Here is a 26,768-nt window from a genome sequence, read left to right as displayed (position 1 = left end):
AGGAGCAGGAAACCCATAGGGGAGAATTGAGTTAGTGTTGCAGGAAAATAATAACGGTCCCACTGGTGCTCGTATTGTGCTTTGGGGAGCAAAATTGTGGGGACTATGGGTGTGGTGGGAGAGATAGCTGTAACACACTCATTGAGAGGAGGAGTGGCTTCCCAGATATGGTTAGATTCCAACTCCCATGCTTGGCAGGGGGTTGGACTCGATGGCCCTTGTGGTCTCTTCCAACTCTATGATTCTATGATTCTATCACTGACCACTGGCTATACTGGCTGGGATTGATGGGAGTTGGGAGTCAAACAGCATCCAGAGGGGCACAGGTCCTCCATCTCTGATCTGGTGCATCCAAAACAACTGGCTTCTCAGCTCCAAATACACCCAGAGCAGCCAAAACAGAGCAGCGAGCTTCAGAACGCACGTCAAAGTGGCATTTGTGATGTAGCTGGAGCCTTGATTAATATCTCTGACCAATTACTGATTCCACCAAAGCAGTGTTCTGTGCAAGGTTGTGCCGAGATTGCAGGTTATAAATGAGAACCATGCAGGATAAACAGAGAGATAATATGCATACGTACTAACTCATGTCAGGGTTCCTAAATGAATGAAAAAGCGGAGGCACTTTGGCTGCAGTTGAAACCACTGAAAGATACAAAGGAGGTCAAACTGGATCACAGGAGTCCTCTTCCCAAGACAAAGGAGTCTTCGCTCATATTGGGAGGGAAAGAAAAGCACCCAAGAGGAAGAAAGGAACCAAGAAAAAATTACAGACCATGCCCTAGGGAGGGGAAAATCAACAAAAGGAGGCCATGACATCCTGATACTGAATGCAGTGTGAACTTCTGTAAGCAGAAGCTTGCTCCATTTGAAGCATGGTGCTGTTTGGGGTCATCACCACAAGGGCAAAATGTATCCTCTCCTTCAAGGGTGGGAATCTGTGGCCCTCCAGATGTTTTTAGTCATTCCCCGGGGAGGAATTGTGGAGTGTAGAGGGGAGGAGAAGAGAAAGATTGCTTGCAGGAGCTGCCTTTTGTTCACTGCACACATTGAATACAACCCACAGAAAAACCACATGATACCACCTCCAGTAATCTATTGCTGACATCCGGTGAATTCATTCTAGCCAGGGATTAGAGCAGAAAATTAGGGGAAAATTCTGGTGATCCTCTGGCTATTGTTGGACTACAACTCCCATCATGCCTGCTGGCTGGGCATGCGGAGTGGTTGATGGGAGCTGGAGTCCAACAGCAGCCCCAGAGCCCCAGGTTCTCTGCCTGTGGAATAGAAAGCATGTCCACTACAAACTGGTTTAGCCACCATTCCCTCTCCCCATTGAACTCTGGGCATTGTAGTTCTACAAGAAGGATGAGGGATCCTGAACAGAGAATGTTTGGCACCCGTACCAAATTGCAGCTCCCAAAAGTCTATGGAGTAGATGGTATAAGTTTGAAGTGCAGGTATACTCTTAGCATTACAATGGGATATGGCTATTATCTATAAAAAACCAGAGAGTGAAATACATAATTCTACTCTGGGTGCAAGCCTCAAAACATGTGTAGCAGTAACTGGTGCATGAAAACCATAGATCTGTAGTTCCAAGGAGGAGAGGAGGGCAGAAAGACCACAATTCTGCTATGATGGAATGGCTCTGCTTCTCAAACCAGACTTCCTTGCCATGAAATTGTGGAATTCTGAAGTCCATGTAGAGTGGGATGAGGAAATCCTGTAGATTTGAATTCATTATTTAAAAACTGAAATTCATGACCATACACTGTTGTCATGTTTGTTGATAAAACTTAATAAACACAATGGAAAACAAAACCTGCAGAGTCTTTGGGGCAGAGACTCAAAGTATGTTCTTAAGTACCTGAAAAACACTTTGCAATGCATATGTGGGCACCATAATAACAATTCTTTAGCTCAGGCATGTATCAAATGAGACAGTGGGGGATATGTAATTGGAACATGGAAGCTGAGAGAGGGGACAGGCAGCATGCCTCTGAATATCAGTTGCTGGGAATCAAAAATGAAGAGTGTCTGTTGTACTCAGGTCCTGCTTTCAGACTTCCTGTAGACAACTGGTTGTCCACTGTGATAATAAGTTCTTAAGTTTTTAAAAGCAAGCACGTTGCACTGGTAGCAATTAAAAGAGGAGTTATTGATGTGCACCACTGCCAGACCTATTTATAGGACCTTCTCATTTTATCTCTGTGGTCTGTGTAAACCCTTGGGGTGCCAAACTCTGTAGTGCAAGGTCTCAGCATCAAAAGATCCCTAGAACTGAGTGTCAGGATTGCAGGTGAGAATTGCCGGCTAGTGTGCAAACTTCACACATCACAACAACTGAATTGTTCAAGTTTGTTCTTATTAAATACGAATCACATTTCAATTTAAAGCCTTCCCCTCAGGCTAGCTTCCTCCTCCTCCTCCTCCTCCTTGTCCTCCTTCTGAAATCTCTTTCTGAATCCTTTCAATAATATCCATTTAATATCTAGGGTTATCTATGTAATGTGGCAGTTTCATAACTGTATCATTAACCCCTCCCCCAATAGCATTTGTAGTTTGGGTCAAGGGTATTGACAATTCCATAGGAAATCCTTAGAGAATCTCCCAAAAGCACAACTAATAAAGCCGTTTTAAGTCTGTGGTGTTTATATGCCCCAAGATAATTCTCTTTGAAGAAGAACATCAAATTCTATTCCCCCAAGGAAGGCTTTAAATTAAAATGCACGGGTTGTGGTTTGCAGAGTGCTTACAAATAAGTCCTAGTCATCCATGCCTCCGTGAGCAAAGTAAATGTGTAGCTCTGTTGCACCTGCCTTATGGACACCATTGGAAATTCTTGCTCAGTATTGTTTACAGTGACTGGCAGTGGCTCTCCAGAATTCTAGACAGGGAATCCTACCTGGAGAACCCAATGGACGTTTGCTCTGATTCAGCAGTAAATATTGAGGGATTTTTTTAAGGGGAAAGCAGTGGGACAAGAACAAGACTGGATGAGCCTTGAGCTGGATGGCCTTTCCCCATGGGGAACCCTGCACAACCAGGGGTCCTGATTGTGTGGAGCACCTACATATGCACAACTGTCACTGATAAGTGATTTATAGCGCCATAATTGCCCCTTAATTAGTCAACTTCTGCTGCCTGCAAAAGGGGAAGGGATGTATGGAGCTACTCTCCTTGTCTTTGTTTTATAGTGAAATACCAGTATTGCATTATAAAAGGAAAGGGGGGGGGGGAGAGAGTTAAGCAAGGGGAAAACAGTAATTAAAGCCTTTCTGCCAGGGGAAATTAATCTCCCAGCCATTCTGAACAGGAAGCAGCAGATCTGTTGACAGTTCTGCTTTTGGTTAAAATCACAGTAGCCTCTCAAAGCCTCAGCAGTCTTCTGATTGAGCTTCATGGAGACACCATAGGACGAAGAAGAAGAAGAAGAAGAAGAAGAAGAAGAAGAGTTTGGATTTGATATCCCACCTTTCACTCCCTTTAAGGAGTCTCAAAGCGGCTAACATTCTCCTTTCCCTTCCTCCCCCACAACAAACACTCTGTGAGGTGAGTGAGGCTGAGAGACTTCAGAGAAGTGTGACTAGCCCAAGGTCACCCAGCAGCTGCATGTGGAGGAGTGGAGACGCGAACCCGGTTCACCAGATTACGAGACTACCGCTCTTAACCACTACACCACACTGGCTCACAGGACCACATGTCATAAGACAATTCGAAGGGTAAGGCTTCCTGCTCTCACTTGGAAGTATTGTGGGACGGAAATGGCACCTAAGGGCCACACATCTCTGCACCTGTCTGTGCCTTTCACCCCTCACACCTGCGCTACCATCCTAAGGATAGGTAAAGGTAAAGAGACCCCTGACCATTAGGTCCAGTCGCAGACGACTCTGGGGTTTGCTGTGCTCATCTCGCTTTATTGGCCGAGGGAGCCGGCGTACAGCTCCCTCATGTGGCCAGCATGACTAAGCCACATCTGGCCACCCAGAACAGTGCACGCAAATGCTGTTTACCTTCCCGCTGGAGTGGTACCTATTTATCTACTTGCACTTTGATGTGCTTTTGAACTGCTAGGTAGGCAGGAGCAATGGGAGCTCACCCCCATCGCGGGGATTCGAACCACCGACCTTCTGATCGACAAGTCCTAGGCTCTGTGGTTTAACCCACAGCACCACCCGCGTCCTTTTATCCTAAGAATAGGGCAGCCCAATTGTGGTTTGGGGTGGTCTATGAAGCTCTGGTGTTTTGAACATAATGCTATATACATAAATATTAATAGAGGAATTAAGGTAAATGCATAGTGAGCGGTGATTGGATGAGCCTTTGAAAGGGAGTTTGAATGCTGATGGCGAGTCAACCTTGAGAGTGGAGTCAGGGAATAGGTGACTGATGGCGTGAAAGTTGATGGTGAATGAGAAGCAGGCTTGGTCTTTTGAATAGGATCTGTTTTATAGCAGCCATTGCAATAAAGTAATGTGTTTAGCCTAGATAAGAGGAGACTGAGAGCCGATATGGCAGCCATCTTCAAATATCTAAAAGGCCAACATATGGAAGACAGAGCAAGCTTATTTTCTTGTGCTGGGGGTGGGGGGTAGGGCCTGAATCAATAGCTTCAAGTTAGAAGAAAAAGAGACTCCTTTCTTGGACATACATCAGGAATAACTTTCTTGGATAAACATCAGGAAGAACTTTCTGGTGGCAAGAGCTGGAACAGATTCCCTTGGGAGGTGGTGGAGTATTTTCAGCAAAGTTTGGGTGTCTATCTGTTGTGGATGCTTTCATTGAATTCCTGCATTGCTGGGGCTTGGACATAGATGACCCCCAGGTTCCCTTCCAACGTACAATACTATGATATGAGATAAAGAAAGTTGGATGTACACCATGGAAGTCTAATAATAATAATAATAATAATAATAATAATAATAATAATAATAATAATAATAATATTTATACCCCGCCCATCTGGCTGGGCTTCCCCAGCCACCCTGGGCAGCTCCCAACAGAATATTAAAATACAATAACCTATTTAACATTAAAAGCTTCCCTAAACAGGACTGCCTTCAGATGTCTTCTAAAAGTCTAGTAGTTGTTGTTCTCTTTGACATTTGGTGGAAGGGCATTCCACAGGGCGGCTGCCACTACTGAGAAGGCCCTCTGCCTGGTTCCCTGTAACTTGGCTTCTCGCAGTGAGGGAACCGCCAGGAGGCCCTCGGAGTTGGACCTCAGTGTCTGGGCTGAAGGATGGGGATGGAGACGCTACTTCAGGTATACTGGACTGAGGCTGTTTAGGGCTTTAAAAGTCAGCACCAACACTTTGAATTGTGCTCAGAAATGTATTTGTTTATTGTTTCTGTTTAATAAATTAATTGCATCACACCACATGCCTCATATTTGGTTACGCCGGGGTGGAGTATTCCAATAAATATTATCTGTAGAGGCAGCAGGGAGGTTATGTAAATACCTATCCAGAACTCATCTCAGAGCTAAGAGTGGGAACGTGGTATAGAGCATCTCATAGCAGAGGGTGGAGGTGCCATGACAGGGAGATTTTGTCTCTGCTTCTCTCCCCTGGTGGAAGTATCGGGAGTGGCTAGATCTCCACAGATTTCAGCAGAGCCTGAATGACACCATTGCTTCCCCATCTCTAATAAGCATTGAAAGAAATACACAGTTTCCTACGCCCACATAGTTTCAAGAGACCCCATTTAAAGCCAAGCGTACCATTTCATTATCTAGTTGTTTAGTTGCATCTATGGGAGTAACCCTTTAAAAATAAAGCTGCTGTAATTAGACAATCACGTGTAACTGCCGCCTGTGCTTTACACAAGCAAAAAAAGAATAATGATTCCCCACCCCCCTGTGAAGCAGTAATCTACAGACAGAGGTCTGCCTGGGCACCGGACTGACATGTTCTTGCATGTATCTCCTCCTGAAAAGTGTCACTATAGAATAGATTAAAGAGTGGCAAATTATTATGATAGAATACCTGCAACTAGCAAAATTGACTGGAAAAATCAGAGGAGTGTCAAACCAGAAGGTATATAGCGAATGGAAAATATTTAAAGAATACATAAAAATGTACTGTACGAACAATAAGATACTTGCAGAAATAGAGTGATACTGGTAACCAAGAATTACATAAAATATAATAGCGGATTATATATTTATACACAAAATGAAATAATATGAATCTGTGAAGGGATACAGATAATATAGGTGGTATAATGAGAATTATTGGAAGTTATATATTTTAATCTGTCATGTAAGTGTAATATATTGTATTTGTTTATGTTTGTTTCTTTATCTTTTTTATTTCATTGTTTCTATTTGTATCATTTTCTGTTTTATATGTTATGTAACTTGTGTATATTTGTCTATGTGAAAATTAATAAAGATTTGATTAAAAAAGAAAAAAAAGAATAGATAGTTTCTATGACCCGTTCACAGGAGATCAGCATAGACACTGAAATGACCTCATACTGCATTTTTCAGTTTGAATGTATCAGCATCAGAACATACTGTATAGCTTGCTTGCAGAACACAGAACACAACAGAGTGGCACTGAAGCCAAAAGCTGGTTTAGGTGACGTATCAGACAGTTCCCTGTCTGGTACACTTCATGTTTTGCTTGAACGATGCCTCTAGTCTAGTTCAGTTCAGAACCTCATATATATAAGCTAGGCACCAAAGGGTTCTTTAAACTAGGGTTACAGTTGCCAAAATGGAATGCCTAGTTGCAATTTTTGGGGCCAGACGGCTCAAAAGTCGTATTTTTCAATATGGCTTTTTGGTTCCTGAAATTCATTCTGATTGTGCAGATAAAATATAATGGATAGAATTCTATGGGTTGTGTTGCTAGCATGTGAAAACAGGCAAGATCCAGGGATCCCCAGGCATGCACTTCCAGATGGTGGAGACATCAGGCGCCATTCTGGTCAGGTGCCATTCCGCTGCCTGGGCATCTTTACTTGGTTGCAAAAGGCCGATAAAGGTAAAGGTAAAGGTAAAGGGATCCCTGACCATTAGGTCCAGTCGTGGCCAACTCTGGGGTTGCGGCACTCATCTTGCTCCACTGGCTGAGGGAGCCGGCGCACAGCTTCCGGGTCATGTGGCCAGCATGACTAAGCCGCTTCTGGCAAACCAGACAAGTGCACGGAAATGCAGTTTACCTTCCCGCTGGAGTGGTACCTATTTATCTACTTGCACTTTGATGTGCTTTCAAACTGCTAGGTGGGCAGGTGCAAAATGCGCCTGGCAAATTTCAAATACTGGTTCCTGGCACCTCTAGTTCAAAAAACAGCTCAGATAACAGCTCTCAGAAACTTGCTACTTTCCTGAGATTCCCAAAAGACCCACCAAGAGCAGATGTGGATGAGCTAGCCCAGCCTCCTTCAACCTGGTCTTCTCTAGATGTTTTCGGACTGCAGCGCCCGTAATCCCTGACCATTGACCATGCTGGCTGGGGCTGATGGGAGCTGGAGTCCAAAAGACCTAGAAGGCACAATGAGACTCGGCATCTCTCCTTCCCACATACCATATATTTAATTAGGGTTTAATAAAAACCTATTTAAACATTAGCCCACTCCCAAATTGATCTGGGTCTGGGGTGGGTGGTCCCTGGGTTGGCCTAGTCTCAGGGGCCTGGGTCAGAAAATGGGCCAGATTGCAGGGAGGGGACATCTGAGCACATGTCACCATGCCCAGTTGAACATTATGGTGCAGCATAGAATTAAAGAACCTTTTAATGAGGGTGAAAGAGGAGAGCGCAAAATATGGCCTGAAGCTCAACATCAAAAAAATGAAGATCATGGCCACTGGTCCCATCCCCTCCTGGCAAATAGAAGGGGAAGAAATGGAGGCAGTGACAGATTTTACCTTCTTGGGCTCACTGCAGATGGTGACAGCAGTCACGAAATTAAAAGACGCTTGCTTCTTTCGAGAAAAGCAATGACAAACCTAGACAGCATCATAAAAAGCAGAGACAGCACTTTGCCGACAAAGGTCTGTATAGTTAAAGCTATGGTTTTCCCAGTAGTGATGTATGGAAGTGAGAGCTGGACCATAAAGAAGGCTGATTGCCAAAGAATTGATGCTTTTGAATTATGGTGCTGGAGGAGACTCTTGAGAGTCCCATGGACTGCAAGAAGATCAAACCTCTCCATTCTGAAGGCAATCAACCCTGAGTTCTCACTGGAAGGACAGATCCTGAAGCTGAGGCTCCAATACTTTGGCCACCTCACGAGAAGAGAAGACTCCCTGGAAAAGACCCTAATGCTAGGAAAGATGGAGGGCACAAGGAGAAGGGGACGACAGAGGATGAGATGGTTGGGCAGTGTTCTCAAAGCTACCAGCATGAGTTTGACCAAACTGCAGGAGGCAGTGGAAGACAGGAGTGCCTGGCGTGCTCTGGTCCATTGGGTCACGAAGAGTTGGACACGACTAAACAACAACATAGTGGCAAAAAGACCACATTATGATTCAGTAAGGTCCTGATTCAAGAATTGTGACTGTGAACTCATTTAGAAGCCTCAGTCAACCCCCCACCCTCTCAGTTTTGACTTAGGGGATGGGAGTGACAATCCTGAACTACCTTCCAGACCTGTTGGAAGGATTTCAACAAGGTAGTATATAAGGGCCTTGAATGCATTAAAGAGTGATAAATATACCAATATATTTTCATTTTTTTAAAAAAGTTTCTGAACTTGGATTTGAAGCAGTGCACTCCATTCATTCAGCCAAACAATTTGTATCACTCTGTCAAAAACAGTTTAATCAAATCTATGCCATGGAACACTCTCCGGCATGTAAATTAAAATCCATTGTAATCATAGTGTACGAGAAGCTCAATTCATTATACGATGGAGCATTTTTTTAAGAGCAATTCATCAAAATCGTTCAGATCTAATATCCTTCACACAATTTCACAAAGACAACCCAGCTATTCCTCTGCAACCCTTAATTTTAATTAATCACATTATCAAACTTGTCCAGAGAGGTACCTGAAATAAATTATCTATACGGAATGAATGAGTCTGACCATCAAACAACCTCCACACTCCTAGATTCTGTGGTACAGCAACCTGTGAGAAATATAAGCCATTCTCAAAGGAAGGTGAACACTGCGCGAGTTGGATGAGAACGGTGGCTCTGATCCAGCTTAAGCTGCTGCAACTACTTGTGCATAACACAAATAACAGAGTGGATGGGGATATATATCTCTAATAACCACAAAATGCTCATCCAATCAATGGGAACGAGGGTTGGATGAATGTTGTCAATTTCAGCATCTCACCATATCCCTAATCTTCATTTTGGATCTCCACATTTTCAGATCAGTTTGTGATTATTTTTTTAAAAAAGAAGTCCTCGTGAAAATTCACCAGCATTTTAGTGTAACTTTCTCCTAATGTACGTTTTTGTAAGCAATTTACCTAATGTACACTTTTTAAAAACCTAATAATAAAGACTTCATGAATAATTTTCCCACTAATATATATGCATCATTGTGCACAACTAATGCAACAAAAAATGCATTATTTTGTACACATTACTTGCTGCAGCACAAAATTTGGAGAAGTGTGAATTTTTTGAATTGTGGCTGTTGTTTCAGTTCACATATTGTTCTAGAAAGTGCAACCTAGTTAGGTTCGACTTTAAATGCAGGCTGAAATGAATTTCTCCTTCATACTTAATGGGAACCATGGTTCCCTGTGAAGGGAATTGTGAAATCCCAACAGATATCAAAGTGCATGTGAGATCCACACCGTCTGCATTCCTGGTCACTCCTTCTGTTTTCAATGTCCAGGAGTGAGTGACATCACCAGAAGCCCAGGTAACATGAGTGGCTACAAGCACTTCGTCCCCAGCTGTGTCTGGTACAGCAGCTTCAGCCATTCCTGGACTGGGAGAGCTTGACCCTGGAAGTTCAGGCATTGGTGACTTCAAGACTGGATTACTGCAACACTCTCTACATGGGCTTCCTGGTGTTAGAATTCCTGCTCCATGATTGCAGTCATGGGATTGTTATCTTTCACATGATGGTATATTTTTTGACTCCACAGAGTGGGAAGTGACGAAAACAGGATGTTGGGTGTTACTGTGTTCCATGAAGTGGGACTACTGTCCTTTGTTTTTCTTCTCTTTGCTGTCTGATGCTAGAGAGAGAGGGAGCCATGTTGCTGTGCTCTGTATGTGTTTATTTATTTTTTTTTAAGATATTTATTAGATTTTTTTTTAAAAAGAATACATAAAAACATAAGAAACAAAACAATACAAAACATTACAAAACATAAAGTATAGAATATAAAGAGTACATAAAAAAAAACATTTTTCTTTTAAAGTTCTAAATTCTTAACCCTGTTTCCTGGCTTCCCCACACCTCCCTTCCCTGTGTTCCTGTTTACCATCAAATTCAGCAAATCCCTTTCCTCTTTTAAATCCCATTATCTGTTGAGATATTTAAATAAGTCTTATTTCCGTATTTTCATCCCTATTAGATTCCTTATTACATAATCATCACTTATTCACTAAAGCCATATTATTTTATATCTCACATCCTTTTAACATTCATAGATTTTATAATGTGTCTGCAGGTAGTCTTTAAATTTCTTCCAGTCCTTTTCCACCAGATCTTCTCCCTGGTCTCGGATTCTGCCAGTCATTTCTGCCATCTCCATATAGTCAATTACTTGCATCTGCCATTCTTCCACGGTGGGTAGGTCTTGTGTCTTCCAATGCTTTGCGATAAGTATTCTTGCTGCTGCTGTTGCAGTGTTTATATGTAAATAAAGTAGATTAGCCAAAATGCTGAGTTGCTGAGGTCTGTCATGCAAGTTGTGCAAACTCTGCGGATCCCTAAGTATGCTGGTGTTGGTTGGAATCGGTTGCTGTGATGTTTGGGCTGAAGGAAGCTTTTGAAGCTCCCGAACGATTGACCAGGAGGGAGGAAACATGCCTGTCAGGCATGTGTCTCTGCCAGAGTCCTACTCGAGTGTAGGCTGAATTCCTGACACCCTTGTGCTTGAACCAGATACTGCAGTTAAAGCCTCCTCTGTGAACCAGCCTATTGCAGGCTGGATTGTCCTCCAGCCACCAAATTGGCAGCAGGAATTAGGGGGCATTCCCCCTGGGCACAGGACCAACTGACCAATAGTGGTGCTTGGCCCTGCGCCCAGGGCAAGGATAAATTTTCAGCTTCCTGGGCCTTTGGCCTCTCTCTCTCTCTCCACTGCAATGCTGTTGATGAGAGGGAGACCCTGTCAGCATATAACACCTCTGCTTCGAGATCTGGTTGCTGATTTGTTAACTAAGCCTCGTTCAAGGTGTTACTATTGGTATATAAAGCTCTTAACGGCTTGGGACCAGTTACTTGAGAGCCAGTGTGGTGTAGTGGTTAAGAGCGATAGACTCATAATCTGGTGAACCAGGTTCACATCTCCGCTCCTCCACATGCAGCTGCTGGGTGACCTTGGGCTAGTCACACTTCTCTGAAGTCTCTCAGCCCCACTCACCTCACAGAGTGTTTGTTGTGGGGGAGGAAGGGAAAGGAGAATGTTAGCCGCTTTGAGACTCCTTAGGGTAGTGATAAAGTGGGATATCAAATCCAAACTCTTCTTACTTGCAGGGTCATCTTGTCCCATATGCGTTCACCCAACCACTTTGATCTGCAGAACTGTTACAGGTCCCACATAATACTTGTTCCGCTTTAGTTGAGATTTCTTGCATTGCAGGATCCCTTCCAACACTACCATTCTATGATTCCATAACTTTTTAGTGTGACAGCACCCACCTTTGGAACTCCCTGCTTTATGACAGCAGGCAGAAGCCTTCGCCGTTCTCTTGCCAGTGCCTGCTAAATAATATTTTTCTTTAGGCAAACTTAACCAGGCACATGGATACTGGCATGCTTTAATATTTTTTTTTGTTGATTTTAATTATCATCAAATGCCTCCAGCTGTTTTTATTTATTACATTACTTCTTGTACACCACTTAGAGGTTTGTCTACAATCAAGCGGCATATAAATTTTGTTAAATAAATAAATGTTGCTGACGTAGCCTAAATAGCACTATCTTTGCAGAAGAGGGAAGTATCAGATAGAATGGGGCAATGCCAAGATTTGTAGAAGTGCATTAAAAAACTTTTGAACGAAACCATAACTGGGAGATCCCAGCAAGGAAGGAGCATTTCTCAGTCAGGTGGGGACTGAGCATGCTCAGTAGTCACAGAGTACTGACTGACTGTCGGGGGAGGCAGCACTGACGATAGACAACCAGGGTAAAATAACAGAATGGAATGCAGTGGAGTTTCGTGAATGGTGTGCATGCCTGGCTGACTGGAATGTGCACTTGACACTGCAACATTTTGTTATAGCCCCCACCATCTATACTTCTAAAACGATTCTTCCTTTTTTCTTTTAAATGCACTGCTTCATTCCAGGGGTCTTTGTACTCTTTGAAATATTTTCAGTGTGGTCCGCCTATAAACCAATTAAGCACTGTTTTGTCAAAATCAGTTTTGTCTCCATGCAACACCACTCTCAGATCCCCAGGGATCTGGATATTTGCTCTCGCTGTCGCTGGCAATTTTACATCTGTGGACTCTATCTGCCAGTGAGGTTTTAGATTTGGATGGCTTTAAAGGGGGGATTAGGCAAATTCATGGAGGATAAGGCGAATCGATCACTACTAGTTGCGATAGATATGTATTGCCTCTGGTATCAAAGGTATGGAGTACCCTGCTCTATACTGAGTCAGACCACTGGTGCCTCGGCTTCAGCACTGCCTACACTGACAGGCAAAGGCTCCTCAGTGTTTCAGGCAGGCGACATTCCAATCTCACCTAGGGATGCTGGGGATCAGACCTGGGACTTTCTGGATTCAAAGCTCTACCACTGAACTACGGTCCTTCCCAGGAGCATATTGCTCACTATGCCTCTGAATAACAGTCACTGAGAAACATGAGTGGGGAGATTGCTATTGCACACATGGTTTACTTGCAGGTTTCCCAGGTACAGCTGGTAGGGCACTGTGAAAACAGAATGCTAGAACAAACCAGCAGTAAATCACACTGTCAAAGCTGGACTTAACTCTTTATTAGCCAAAACACGTACTTCACACACTTGGCTGAGTGTCAGGCCTAATGAGCACAGCAGTTCATCTCTGGTAGGTCTGGCCCCATGGATCTGTTGCTCAGACTGAAAGTCCCTGTCTCCCCAAAGCCGACTAAGTCCCCTCCGCTCCAGGGCCTTCCCCAAGCAATCAGAGACTCTGCCTGCTTGCAGCCTGCCGCTGCTCAGCCCATTTCAGCTCTCTTCTGGTTCTGGGAGACAAGGGCAAGGGAAGCTTGTTGCAGCAGGAGGGGGAGTCACCCATGACTCTTCAGCGGCCTGACTCATCTCTGCCTCTTGGCCTCTCTCCTCTCACACCCGTGTTTCAGCATCTGCCTCTGATTCTGAACTTCTCTCTGCCACAGACTCTCCCAGCTCACTAAGCCTTGTTACCTCTTCAGCTTCTGACACCTTCTCTTCCCAGTCTTCTCCCTCTGATCACTCACCATTGTCTCCCCAGGCTCTGAGCCATCTTTCGTTGGTGGTTCCCCAGCTGGTTACTCCCACCAATCCTCTACATGCAACAAGTCCATGACTTGTGGATGCTAGTTGCTGGAAATCACAAGTCACTCCTTGGTCTGTACAAAGCAGCCTTTTTCAATGTCCATGATCCAACATTTTTCAACATTGAAAGGACCCATCTTGTCCACCATCCTGTTCTAGAGTGGTCAACCAGAGGCCTATAGGAAACCCACAAGCAGCACTGGAGTGAAAAAAACCCCACTTGTGATTTCCAGCAACTAGCATTCACAGGCATACGCTCAGTGGAGGTAGAACAATAGCCAGCATGGCTAGTAATGATTGATTCTTAGGTCCTTACGGGTCAAAGAACAGCCATTCATTTTTATATCGGACACAGCGGAGAAGGCCTTTTCAAAAATGATGCCCACCATGTCCGATATTTGTATGTCAGTGTATTAAAAATGCAGCCGTATCTATGCCTACATACAATTGCTATCCAGTAAATCAGGGACATCATTTCAATCAACTAGCAGATCCTTAAATGGATTTACCTAAACAATTAAACAACTCATTGCTTTATTGAGCGGTCACAAAATTTAGCTTGCAAACTTGTCAGCCCATATCCTTGATGAATGGTAAAGGCACACAGCAGAACAAGCTCCCAAAGCACTTTTTAAAAATCCATTCCCTTTTCAAGGGTCACATGTTAGCTGTCATGTGCTGAGAAGGTTAAGTTCTATTCTCTCCAGTTGAGAGCAAGCAAAACTCAAGACTGAAGTCCTGGATAATTCAGGGGCTGTAACTGAGACCCTTAACCAACAGAGGGAGGGAGGGAGAGGGAAGGAAAAGTCACAGGCATCATCGCCAGACTAGGGTCCTTTATAGGAAAGCCCCCTGGCTTTTTCCATCAGATGTTTTTCAGCACAGATGGTGTGTTGTTGCGGGGGTGGGGAGTCGTATGGGAGATGACTCTTAAGAATTGCAGGAAAGTTAGAAATCAGCAGATGAAGGTGGAGAAAGCACAGTCTATGCCCCACTCACCTGACTGGGTTGCCCCAGCCAATCTAACCAGCTTCTAACATATGTGAAAACATAATAAAACATCAAAACTTCCCTATAGAGGGCTTCCTTTAGATGTCTTCTAAAGGTTAGTTATCTCCTTGGCTCAAGGAGTTGCAGAATTCCGTACCCTCCGGTGAAAATAGGGGTGGCCTAAGGAAAAGTGGGACATTCTGGGATCAAATCAGAAACTGGGATGGCTTCTGTAAATCTGGGATTGTCACTGGGAAATAGGGGCACTTGGAGGGTTTGAGATGGGCTTCAGGGGAGATGGAGCATTCAGAACAAACACTTCTGCTCAAACGACTGCAAGCAGAATTGAGGTGAGCACAACGTGCCGTAAGCAGGCTCCTTCGCACCAATTCTGTTCATACCCCCAAACCCTAGCTGGTCCTCTGCCCCATTTCCCTATGGATCTGATGAACATCAGCCAGAGAAACAAACAAACAAAAAATGCTGATATTACTGTCAAAAGCCTTGATTCTGGGCTGCAAAGTCTTCAGCTGAGTTGAGTGACGCAACTCAGCGGTTCAAGAACATTTGAAAAAGCCTTTGAGATTTCCCCATGTAGTCAAAGGCCATGTTTGCAAGCCCTCCAGTCATTTTTAAACGGAGATAAGGAATAGCCACGCATTCCTAGTGGGCTGGCTCTCTCTCTCTCTCTCTCTCTCTCTCTCTCTCTCTCTCTCCACTAGGTGGAGTCTTGCCCTTACTGCCCAGTGTCTCTGCTGCCCTAGAACTTTACAGGACTCTTACCTTAAACTGCATCCTACGCAGAAAGGAAAAGGAGAAAAGGCCATGCAAACCTGCGCTCCGTTTCCTGGTTTGTCCGCTCTCCTTCTCAGCCTGACAACATGCCAACTTCTGCACGGAGCCCTGGCTTTGACAAGCCTTTGAAGCAATGTGGCCGGGCCACCAATTAGCATCAAAAGAGCACTGTACTAATGATAGAGGTTCTTCTATGCCCTGGTGTGACTTAAACTACATGTTTCTTTAAGAACTGGCATGACTCACTCCTTTACAACACTCTGTACCATCTAAATATAACCACGTCATTCCAATTCAAAGCCCCCTCCCAGTTGTTGTTTTTTTTGCATTATTTTGTTTTGGCTTCCAGTAACTTCAGTGTGGGCTTGAATGGATTCTTGAGCCGGCTGCCAAACATCAAACAGACCCATGATTTATACTTCGGAATTATTTACAGGTTGATCATTAAATAAGAAGTGGTTTGCGTTCCTGCGCTTGAGAAGGTAACCTGCCAAATTTAACATAATAGAACGCTGTCCTGCATGCTGTTGTAAAAGTTTGACAGACTGACAGCTGTTTTCTGGTAGAGTGGTCTCTGGGGTTTTGTAATGGGTTCCTTGGCAGGCAGGCATCCAACAGATGAAGCTTTCCCTGGCACGGCAGTTCTGCTCCAAGAGAAGGAGCCTTTCAGCCATTCCAAAGAGTGGTGCGCCGAAACCTGTCCTCCGATTTTGTGAAAAGTTTCCCATTCCTACAAAAGAGGCTTCTGTCTCCTTCACTCTGCCTCATGGTCAGGAGAAAGCTAGGAAATTTCTTTACCATTTCTGTGCGTTGAGCTTACCTTATCGCTGCAAGGTGGCTGGGGGTGGTGCGTGTCTTTTCCTGTCCATTAACCATTTCTGCAGCACTCTGCAGCCTCCACGGCTGCCAGCGTTTCCTGATCTGAAAAAGCCCCATGGGAGCAGTTACCTCGTGACATCTTCCCCCTGGGCTTCATCTCAAAGAGTGGGGAAGTCAGGGGAAAACAGGCAACTGAGTGCCTGAGATCAGTGCACCTGCTGATATTGTTTTCAAGGGTGCAATTGTACGACAAGGTCTGCTCCAGCTCAGCAGGTTAATTCTCTGGCTCAGCTGCTGTTAAGTCCCCACCCCTGTCTCAGCTGAAGATACACCAGAGTAACTTGCTCACCTGAGCTCTGTCAGGGCCCAGCCGACTGACCTGAAATCTGTTGAAAGGGGCATTCTAGGTTGTGATAGGGGTGGAACCAGAAAGGGAAGATTTAAGCTGGATCCCAAGCCTGTGTAGCTCGGTCATATGACCTGGCAACTCAGAGTAGAACATTATTTTAAAGGCTTGTTTTCCCTCTGACAGGGTTAGGAAGAGCAGCAGCAACCCTGCTGCTGAATGAGCTTTGGATATGGCGTAACTTTACGCTGGCTTAACTTACAATGGCTTCTTGTACTACCTAAGCAAAGTCCTTCCTTTTGAAAAGAATTCCCACGCCAATGGCTTTAAAAGACTTCACTTCAAGCCATCCCGCCTTCCCATCCTTACAGGAAAGTCAAGAAATCATGGGCACCCAGGAAGAGTGCTGACTGTGGTGTCATGGTTAGATCACTGGACTAGGACCTGGGAGACCAGGGTTCAAATCCCTGCTCAGTCATGAAGCTCACTGGGTGACCTTAGGCCAGTTGCTCTCAGCCTGAACTACCTGACATGGGATAAACTACCTGTTGTGAGATAAAATGAAGCAAGGGGAGAGCTGTTTACACCACCTTGAGCTCCTTAGGGTGCAAATGTAATAACCAGTTCTGGCTCCTCTCAGGTGGGCACCATTGCCATGACAGTGGAACCTCAGGTTACATACCGCCCCCTTTGCGTATGCTTTAGGATACGCATGCGGCAAACCTGGAAGTCACAGAAAGGTTTCCGTCGGCCGCGCCTGTGCAGAAGCGGGCTACCGCCATGAGCACCTGCGCAGAACAGGCGCCTCTGGATATGAATGTTTTGGGGTAAGAACGGACCCCCAAATTAATAATTTCATATCCAGAGGTGTTCATGGTGAGTTCCGGCACCACCTTTTTTAGAAAAATAGCACTGGTAATAACTAACAAACTAAATACTGGAGAGATGATTCCTAGGATGAACCAAAGGGACACTCACAAGCACCATAAAGCAACCTTGAGGCTAAGGTCAACTTAGCAAAAAACCAAAACAAACACTCAAATCCATACCAAAAAGATTTCAACCCACCCATGAAAATGTTGCTGAAATTTTCCCTCCCCTTATTTTCAAATGCAGTTCCCTTTATTGTTGGTTAATGGAAAACGGTAGAGAAAAAGAGAGGAGAGATTTTCAGCACATCACTGGTGCAAAGCACAGTCTAAGGCTGGAATAGGGAACTTGTGGCCTCACAGCTCCCATAAGCCCTGGCCAGGAGGGCCAATGGTCAAAGATGAAGGGAGTCAGTGCCCCACAACATCGGGGTGGGGTTGGGGGTGGCACCAGGTCCCCTGTCCCTGATGCAGAAGAAGCAGCTTCAGGTCTCGAGAGCAGGAGGAAAGTAACAAGTATGGAAGCTGTGTGACCACAGGAAGTGATGTCAGCATGAGGACAGTTCAAGTTCAGTAGACTGTTAAGAAGCGACCAGAATAAATAATGACAGGCGAGGAGAGGGGTGGGGTGGGGAAGAGAGTCAAAGAGTAGGAAGGAACGGCATGCGAAGAGCAAAATTTATACTAGTTGAATCACTTGGAAAACACTCATGGAAGTTCCAAAAATAGCTCCTAATGATCCTATCTACTGAATGGTGAATGATTAATTTCTGGTTACGAAGCAATTATGTTGTCTTTTCACAGTGCAGGGAGCTACAGTAAGCCCACAGCGTGCTTGACAATCGGCAGAGAGAAAGGGATTTTGGATTAACAGCTTCAAAGACAAGAGGAAGCAATTTGCACTCCTTGTGTTTTTACAGGCTCTTGTTTGTCTCCTTCTGGCATATGCGCGGCTGACTCAACAGGTCTGGCTCAACAGGCCAGTGATGGCGCCTGCCCCATATTTCCTTTTCCTTTGCAAACAGGCATGTCAGTACTTGAAGGACTGGAAGGATGGCTGTCTTACTGTACGTTTAGCTGCACATCTGAAGCTGCTGGGTGTTCAGGTTCTGCTTAGTCTAATCATGTCATGTTTCAAATGCATTGTTGATACTGATCTTGAAATGCTCTCCAGACATGTTCCTCTTATCTTAAAACTTCTCTCCCTCCTCTGCTTGGGAAGGTCACTACAATCTGCTAATGGAACCCGTTAGCTTTGCTGGGCCTCATGCTTATCAGCTTGTGACATACTCTCCAACATTTCTCCAGTGAAAATAGGGGTTTTCTATTCAATAATAATAATAATAATAATAATAATAATAATAATAATAATACCCCTCCCATCTGACTGGGTTGCCCAGTCACTCTGGGCGGCTTCCAACATACCCATCAACATTTCTCTGATGAAAATAGGGACGTCCTAAGGAAAATACCAGGATCAAATCAGAAACCGGAACGGCTTCTGTAGATCCAGGACTGTCCCTGGAAAATAGGGACACTTGTGGGGAGTCTGTTGTGGTAACACAGAGGCTGGCTTTTTCACTCATGGCACCAGTGTTGTGGAATGCCCTTCCTGGCTGAAATGCAAGAGGCCACATCAATAATTTCCTGGCTTCTGATGACACGCTTGTTTAGTCCAGCATTCCTTTGAACTGAAATTCTGAGTGTATTGTTTTAACTGGGGGTTGTTGTTTTTTGGTGGGGGGCAGCAAACTGCTTTAATTTTGTCATGTTCTTTAATCGCTTGTTTCATTGTATGTTTTAATTAAGGTTTCTTTAGTGCCCCGAGGGAACTGTTATTGTGCATTTTAATCATGTACTGATGTTAAAGTTGTAAGCCACACTTAGCAGCAATTTTGGCAGTATGAATAAATATAAACAAGTCATGCCGATTACTTTTCTGTATTTCTGTTATCGTTTGGTTTACCTTGTGTAATCAATGGTTGCCAGCCTTTTACCAGCCAGTGGGCACATTTGGAATTTTGTGCAGAGGAAGTCAGTAACAAAATGGCTGCCGCAGGAATGTGGCACAACACAAAATGGCTGCCGAGGCTATGTGGCATAACACAAATTGCCGACTACAGATAAAAGAGCAGGAGAAAAGAGCCAAGTGCTACCAAATGGTGTGGAGATGGAACAAAAACACCTGTACCAGCCACCGCCACACATACTCACAGAGAGAAGCTCTTTGTACTTCTCCTCTGTTCAGAATGGGAGGGTGGGCAACCAGCCCTGGCATGCAATGGAACTTGGGCATGCCTAAGAGGGCATGTTCAGTGCAGGATTATTTAAGCCTGTGCAACGAGGAACTCAACAAGAAGAGCCAACTGTTTCCAGTGCATTGCAGGGGTTTAAAAGGATTTTTACTGAGACTTTTTGTGGGTAGCAGAGAATGTACTGGCAGGCACACTGGTGCCTGTTTTAAGGATATTAGATGTTTAATTTTCCTGAAATTGGACTATTGATAGGAGTTGCTATGTGTATTTAAAACAAGGGGGTGGGTTTGTCAAGTTACACCTCTCATGTGATTGGCTAATAGTCACATGGGAGGTATACTTTGACAGTTCATGATAGTCTCTCTTTCTGTTACTGGTGGCTGTTAGTGTATCTCTGTGGTGTGTGTCTGTGAGGAGAATATAGGACACAGTAAAAGACAGTGTGTCTCTGCCTGTAATAGGTCAGACAGAGGGTGATCCCTATAATGTAAACAGGGAGACTTCTGTCCAGGAGATTTCTTTATAAAGGAAGAACTCTTTGCTGAGCTAAAGAGCGAAGTGGGAACTGAGATTGGATCCATGTTGTATGAACATGAGAATGTAAATATGTTCTTCATTTAAATATCTATTAAAAGAATTTATTCAGTTACCCAGAAGAGTTATTAGGCTTTTTTCTTTCTTTCTGTAAGCTACTCTGCCACTTGACATCAAGTTTATCTTTTTTCCAATTACCCAATAATAACAACCTGCACATTGGTGACCCCGGCTGCATATTGTGAGCTACCTTCAGCCCAGTTTCCTTTATTCAGGGTCTAGCATATGAATTAAAGCAGGATCTGGGTGTCTGTGGTCATCCAGATGTTGTTGGACTCCAACTCCCATCAATCCTCACCATTGGCCATGCTGGCTGGGGCAGGTGGGAGATGGAGTTCAGTGACACCTGGAGGGCAACAGGTTCTCTCTCAATTGAAGTCCAGACTATTTTAAGTATGATGCATAGGCCTGAGTTGCATGCGCCCACATCCCATAACGCAAACTTATGTAGCTCATGAAGGGTGTGAAAGATGCAGGTGTTTGGGAGATAGATGCAAACGACATGGGTCTCCTCTGTTATCCCCCTGCAAAAATATGGTGGCAAAGACACCAGGGACTAGCCTCATCCATTGAGTTTCAATATGCACATACCGACAATAACCGGATAAGTCAACACCCCAGAAAGAATGGGCTTCCAGAAGAGCATGTGCAGAAGGCCAGACAGACATCTTAACAAGAGATTACAGGACTGCTATGTTAAGTTATTCTTTCAGAAGTGGTCCTTTGCATACATTCAGTGCTATATTAGCTGTTCTGTCCAACTAGTGCTGTGCTGAAAATTTCTCATCCTTTTTTTTTTTTTTTTGTAACTGTTCCCCATCAATTAATGAGAAAAGAAATTGCATTCAAAAATGATGGGAAGAGAAAGTGATAAGTGAAGCTCTCATGGATGGGGAGACAGGGTTCATGCTTTTATCATACTTTTGAGGTGGCTGAGGAATGTTGTGTGTGTGTCCTACCATTCATTCTGTAAATCATCTCACCAGTGGCTTGCACCCTGCACCCTTCCCAGGTGCCCATGCTACAGTTAAAGCTCATAGGAAGACATGATGAAGCAATTAGATCAGGAAGTGTGGGCAACTGGGGAGGCTGCAGAATGCTGGAGAAATATTTATGGAGAGAGAGGAAAAAGCTCCACACACCACTCTCAGACACCTCACAACAATAAAGTAAGCTCAAAAGTCTGAACTCACTGAAATTCTAAAGTGCCATGAGAATGAATGGGGGGAAATGGAAGTCTCTTTCGCAGGGGAAGGATAATTTCAAGAAATCGGAGGACAGGTTTCAACACAGCACAGGACTAAATTATTTGCCTTCAACTGGTGGTTCCAGAGTCATAAACGGATCATGATCTGACCTAGCATGGGTTGTATCAGTGCTATTGATATAAGCAGAAAAGGCTGATAGAAGGAGTCAGAGATAAGAGAAAAGTAGGAGACAGAGGAAAGAAGGACAGATCTAGAAAGATAAAGTAAACATAAAATTAATTTGAAAGTTAAGTTATTCAACACAGCTCCCATGTTGCAGGTTGGGCTGAAAGGTGGAATCTTAAAGGTAGAATCTTAAAGGTAGAATCCAGCTAGACCACCCAGAATAATTTCACCCTTGTTGGGATGCAAGGCCGGGGTGATCAAATTCAGGATGGACCCTCTTATCTCTTCTCCTGCAGCCCCTGGAAAACCTGCACTCCAAAGCCCTCTATATTAGCAAGCGTTACCTTAGAGTCTCTCCAGACGACCCCCGCCTTTTCCAAAGGTTGACCAAGCTGCTTGAGCGGCTGGTGGCGGAAGACGACTTCCCGTCCCCCACGTGCATGCGGACCACGGTCGAGGTGGTGAATGCGCTGCGCACGTTCCTCTCGGGCTTGGCGAGGATGATGTAGACCTTTGGCACGAACATGCAGCCGAGAGCCACCGTGGCACTCAGGCTGACGGAGAAACACATGGTGATGATCTTATAGTTGCTCCCAAAATAGATTGGCACGAAAGCCAGCCAGATGATGCAAGTGGTGTACATGGTGAAGGCAATGTACTTGGCCTCATTGAAGTTGGCGGGGACATTTCTGGTCTTGAACGCATAGAAGGTGCAGCTCAAGATGAGCAAGCCATTGTATCCAAGGGGAGTCACGACCCCCAGGTTGGTGGTGTTGCAGATCAGGTACACTTCTCGGATGCTCGGGTAATCGTGCTTTATATTGGGCGGCTCCATGATGAAAAGAGCAACGATGATGCCCAGTTGGACGCATATCAAGATAAAGGCGATGACCAGCTGGGCACAGGCGCTCATGAAGCGAGGTTTCTTGGTGCAGATCTTCTTCTTGCTGCCGGCAAGGATCCTCGCGATGCGGTTGGTTTTCGTCACCAGCGCAGAGTAGCTCATAGCCGGAGAGAGGCCAATGCCGATTCTCTGAAGGTAGCAGTAGATCTGCTGAGGCTTGGCGATGAGGCAGAAAGTGCACAGGTAACCTAGAAATATGCCGGCTAAGATGATGTAACAGAGTTCTCGGCTGGACGACTTGACCACCGGAGTGTCGCGGTACATGATGAAGACCGCGGTGACAAACATGGTAGCCAGGAGACCCAAGCAGGCGAAAACAACAGCAGCAATTGGTTCCGGGTCGCCCCAGCGGAGGTACTGGACTGGGATTAAATCACAACCTGGCACGGAGAGGAAGGAAAAGTAAGTCAGTGAGGAGAAGCCCCTGGGTAAAGAACCGAAGGCAACAAGAGCAGCAAGGATTTTGTATACGCAGAAGTGGAAGGAAACAGCAATGCCCAGAAAAGTACCGTAGAATGGATTAACAAACTAATGGACTATGCCAAAATGGCAAAACTAACTGCTAGACTAAGAGACTCTAACAAATGAGGTGTTTGTAGAAGACCAGAACCCCTTTTCGGATTATTTAAGTAAATGCTTTGATTCTTTTTCAAGACGAAATGGATTTATATCTCGAGCAACAGAGGAACAAGAATAAGTTATTTTCAGGTTTATATTTTATACTTTGCGTAATGTTAGAAACAAATGGGCAGTTCAGAGAGCAGAGATATAACGTCTTATCAAGTGATATGGGAAGTCACAGAAAAGTAAGAATGTGTTTTTTTAAAGATGCATTATGTGGATTTTTTTTTAAAAAAAGAACCAAAGGCATCACACAGGTGTTCTTAACTTGTTGCGGAGCTGGTATATAAATTCCTCTATGCCATTTGCCTACTGCTTCGTTTGGGGGAGATGCAAAACCTCTGCAGCAGACACAGCTCGTGTTTTGCCATCTTGTTCTTCCAAAATGTGTTAACACAGACACCCACCTACACCCACACATCCACACCCCACACCATTAACATGCTTTATGGAATATTGCAAAGTCGGGCTTTGCTGAGGTACTTTTTCAAACCAAAGGCTTGTTTTTCAAGCATTGACATATGTTTGCATCCTCTCAGGCTCCTTGACATACACGTAAACTCTTGCAGTGGGCATGCCAAAGGATTATCATTTGTATTGTTATTATTTAAATGCATATCCCACCTCTCTTCCCAAAGGAGTCAGTGAGGCAAATGCACAAAGGATTAAAAACATCTAAGATGCAGGCGCAAACTGGGAAATTGTTTCAGAAGAGGGAGGTCTTCAGCAGATGCCGAAAGGCAACAGAGATGGGGCCTGACTCATATTTGATGAGAGGGAATTCCAAAGGAACTGGCCTGTGCAAATCCAACTGGAAATTCAATGTCCACAAAAAAATTTTCCTCAGAAAACCACTTCCCGCTTTCCTTACTTCATGCAGATTTCCTAGTTTGATATAATCCTCCTCGGGGGTTGACCTTCCCAGCAGCTCCTTGATTGTTACTCATAAAGCTGATATTTGATTGCTCTTCTAAGCTTGTTGTTGCTGTTCTTTGCGGCCCCCTGTTGAACCAGCTGGCATTGGGTTTTCTCATATCTTAAACTACTTGATGCTCAGTCAAGTATTCAGCTCCTTGAGAAAACCTCACCTGTGCTCTCATAGTCCTCTCGATTGCATTTCCAGTGCACTTTATAACTGAACACCAGCCATCCTTTCAATTATTAAAAGTGACACACACGCTCCCAGTCAACCTTGTCACAAGGGGTAGAATTATATTCTCCATTAACAGCTGCCTTTCATCCTCTCCCACTCTGTAGTTTTATGGAAAGTAAATCCTATGGAATTCAACGGAGCCTACTTCCAGGTTAGGATTGCAGCTTAAATCAAACCAACACATTGAATCTTGACCAAGATAGATTCCTTCCTTCCTTCCTTCCTTCCTTCCTTCCTTCCTTCCTTCCTTCCTTCCTGTGACCCAGAACATCATAAATGGTTCCCCCACATGCTATCCCACTAACAGCTCTGTAAGGTAGGTTAAAGTTGAGATACAACCAATGCACTTCATGGAGTTTGGAATCAGGATTTTCCTACCCTATCCTTCCTCTAAACAAAATATATTTATTCCCCTTCCAGTAGCACCTTAGAGACCAACTAAGTTTGCTATTGGTATGAGCTTTCGTGTGCATGCACACTTCTTCAGATTTTGTATGCATGCACACGAAAGCTCTTACCAATAACAAACTTAGTTGGTCTCTAAGGTGCTACTGGAAGAATTTTTATTTTATTTTGTTTCGAATACGGCAGACCAACACGGCTACCTACCCGTAACTTCCTCTAAACGTTACACCAGCCTGGTTCTTTACTTCATATTCACACTATTTATTCACAGACTGAAGCTGCTTTGGGGGAACAATGAATCGAAACACAACATTGAGTAAGAAACGAGATGACAGATACATGGTAGATATGGATTGTGGTTATTTTGTGTACGCTGCTTTCCAAACCAGAGGTAGGAGTGCACTGGATGCAGAATAAATGGGAGTACACACTGGAAGAGAATCCAGTCATGCCATATAGAATACTGAGTAATAACTTTTGTGATGGCTAATTGCAGATTGTGTGAATGGTACATCGGTTATTTTCTTCCAAGGAACTCAAAGTAGCATGCATGGTTCTCCTCCTGCCCATTTTATCCTTGTGAGGTACCTTAAGCAGAGAGACAGCGACTGGCTGGAGTTAACCCAGTGAGCTTCATGGCTGAGCAAGGATTTCAATCCTGGCCTCCCAGGTCCTAGTTTGACAGTCTAACCACCACACATGGTTCTCTGTTAGGGACCCGTTTTGAGGATAATCAACTTGTCTAGATTGGTCTGGAGGGATTTGTGAAAGCCCTCTGAGAAATGCTCAACAATCTCAGTGGCTTCCTCCAAAGTCCTGTCTTGAGAAGGACCCTCCGAATTCACCTTTGTTTTTGCTCTAGGTGAAATCTGGTGGCAGCACAGTAAGAATCGAGCTGGCAACTCAGCTTCCACATCAGGGATTGTTCTCCAGCACCTCATTAGTATGCTTAGGGTAAGTCTTCCTTTGGCTGCTTTTCAGGGAACTTCTTGCTAGCTTACACTTGAAGTGCTAAAGGGCTGAACTGTGATCCAGGAAAAGGAGAAGGTGGGGGGGCAGGAAGCAGGGGTGTCCTTAATTTACTCCATCAGATTAGTTAGATACTTTTCTTCCAACTATAGGAAAAAGCACATTTTTGAAGTCTACTGCAATTAAATAGAAGCCTTTCAGGCATTTCACGGACTCCAAAATACCGAGCTTCCTTGTTCTCACCTCAAAAATCAAATTTCCAACACATTTAGAGGACATTAAGAATGAGAAATGCCGATATAGCCTGCAGATAAATCAAAGGTCGGTAAAGAATTAATTGCATCTTCTCTCCATCCTTGCCTCCAAAGCTTCTGGAAGTAACTCTTTGTTTTGGTTGCTCCATGAGTGACAAAGAATATGGGATTCAGCCCCCACAGGAGGTAGCAGTGATTGTCGCAGTTCTGGCCCAGACCACAATGACACAGGTTCTTACCGGTACTTGAGAATAAGGAAGAGGTCTTACTTGAGAGCAGAGAAGACCTAACAGGCTCAGGAACAGGTAATGAGTCCCAGCGGCTGCTACATTCAGACTAGAGGGCAGGAAAGCTGAGGCTACATGGGTTGGGGAACAGTGGTCAAAGTGTCAGGAGTCCAAGATCAGGGCAAAGATCAGAGTGGTCCCAATGGGTAGGCACGCCCACCTGCCAAGTCTCGAAAGACAAGGCAAGGAACGCTTACTTGTAAGACTCCTGTGCCTTACAAGATTGCTGGGTCCACAGATGCTCACTTTGTTGAGAACAATGTACCTCTTGCCAGTGATGGGAGTGCTGCCTGGTCCTTCAAGACCAAGTGGTGACCTCCCCTTCTGACTCTGGTTCCTCCACCCCTAGCATTGGACTGATCCCCTACCTGGATTTCATTGCTGCGTTCTTCTCCCTGGGAAGTAAAATGGAAGGTGGGAAGACTGTTTACCCAGCCAAGGCAGCCATATCCTGGGAGAAGGAAGTATCAGCTTCTTCTAGGCTCTGTTCCCCAGTCTCAGCTCCCTCTCATCACCCTCC

At 44.5% G+C, this 26,768-nt stretch overlaps 1 protein-coding gene across 5 annotated transcripts in view; it reads right to left on the bottom strand.

Annotated features, from left to right (window-relative positions):
• The window catches only part of GRM5 (glutamate metabotropic receptor 5), a 285,519-nt gene that overhangs the window by 23,797 nt on the left and 234,954 nt on the right, over nt 1–26,768 (bottom strand). For 3 of the 5 annotated variants that reach the window (XM_083736138.1, XM_083736136.1, XM_083736137.1), the window contains exon 8: nt 22,000–22,939. In XM_083736138.1, coding sequence (XP_083592264.1) covers nt 22,000–22,939 — 940 coding nt within the window. Of the gene's footprint in view, nt 1–16,219; nt 16,321–21,999; nt 22,940–26,768 lie in introns of all 5 variants that reach the window. The other 2 variants (XM_083736139.1, XM_083736140.1) reach the window with 1 other exon arrangement.

Source organism: Podarcis gaigeae (assembly GCF_964106915.1).
Source record: "Podarcis gaigeae genome assembly, chromosome: 4".
Taxonomy (NCBI): Eukaryota; Metazoa; Chordata; class Lepidosauria; order Squamata; family Lacertidae; genus Podarcis; species Podarcis gaigeae.
Note: the sequence above shows the minus strand (reverse complement) of the source record. Positions and strands in the feature narration are given on the sequence as shown.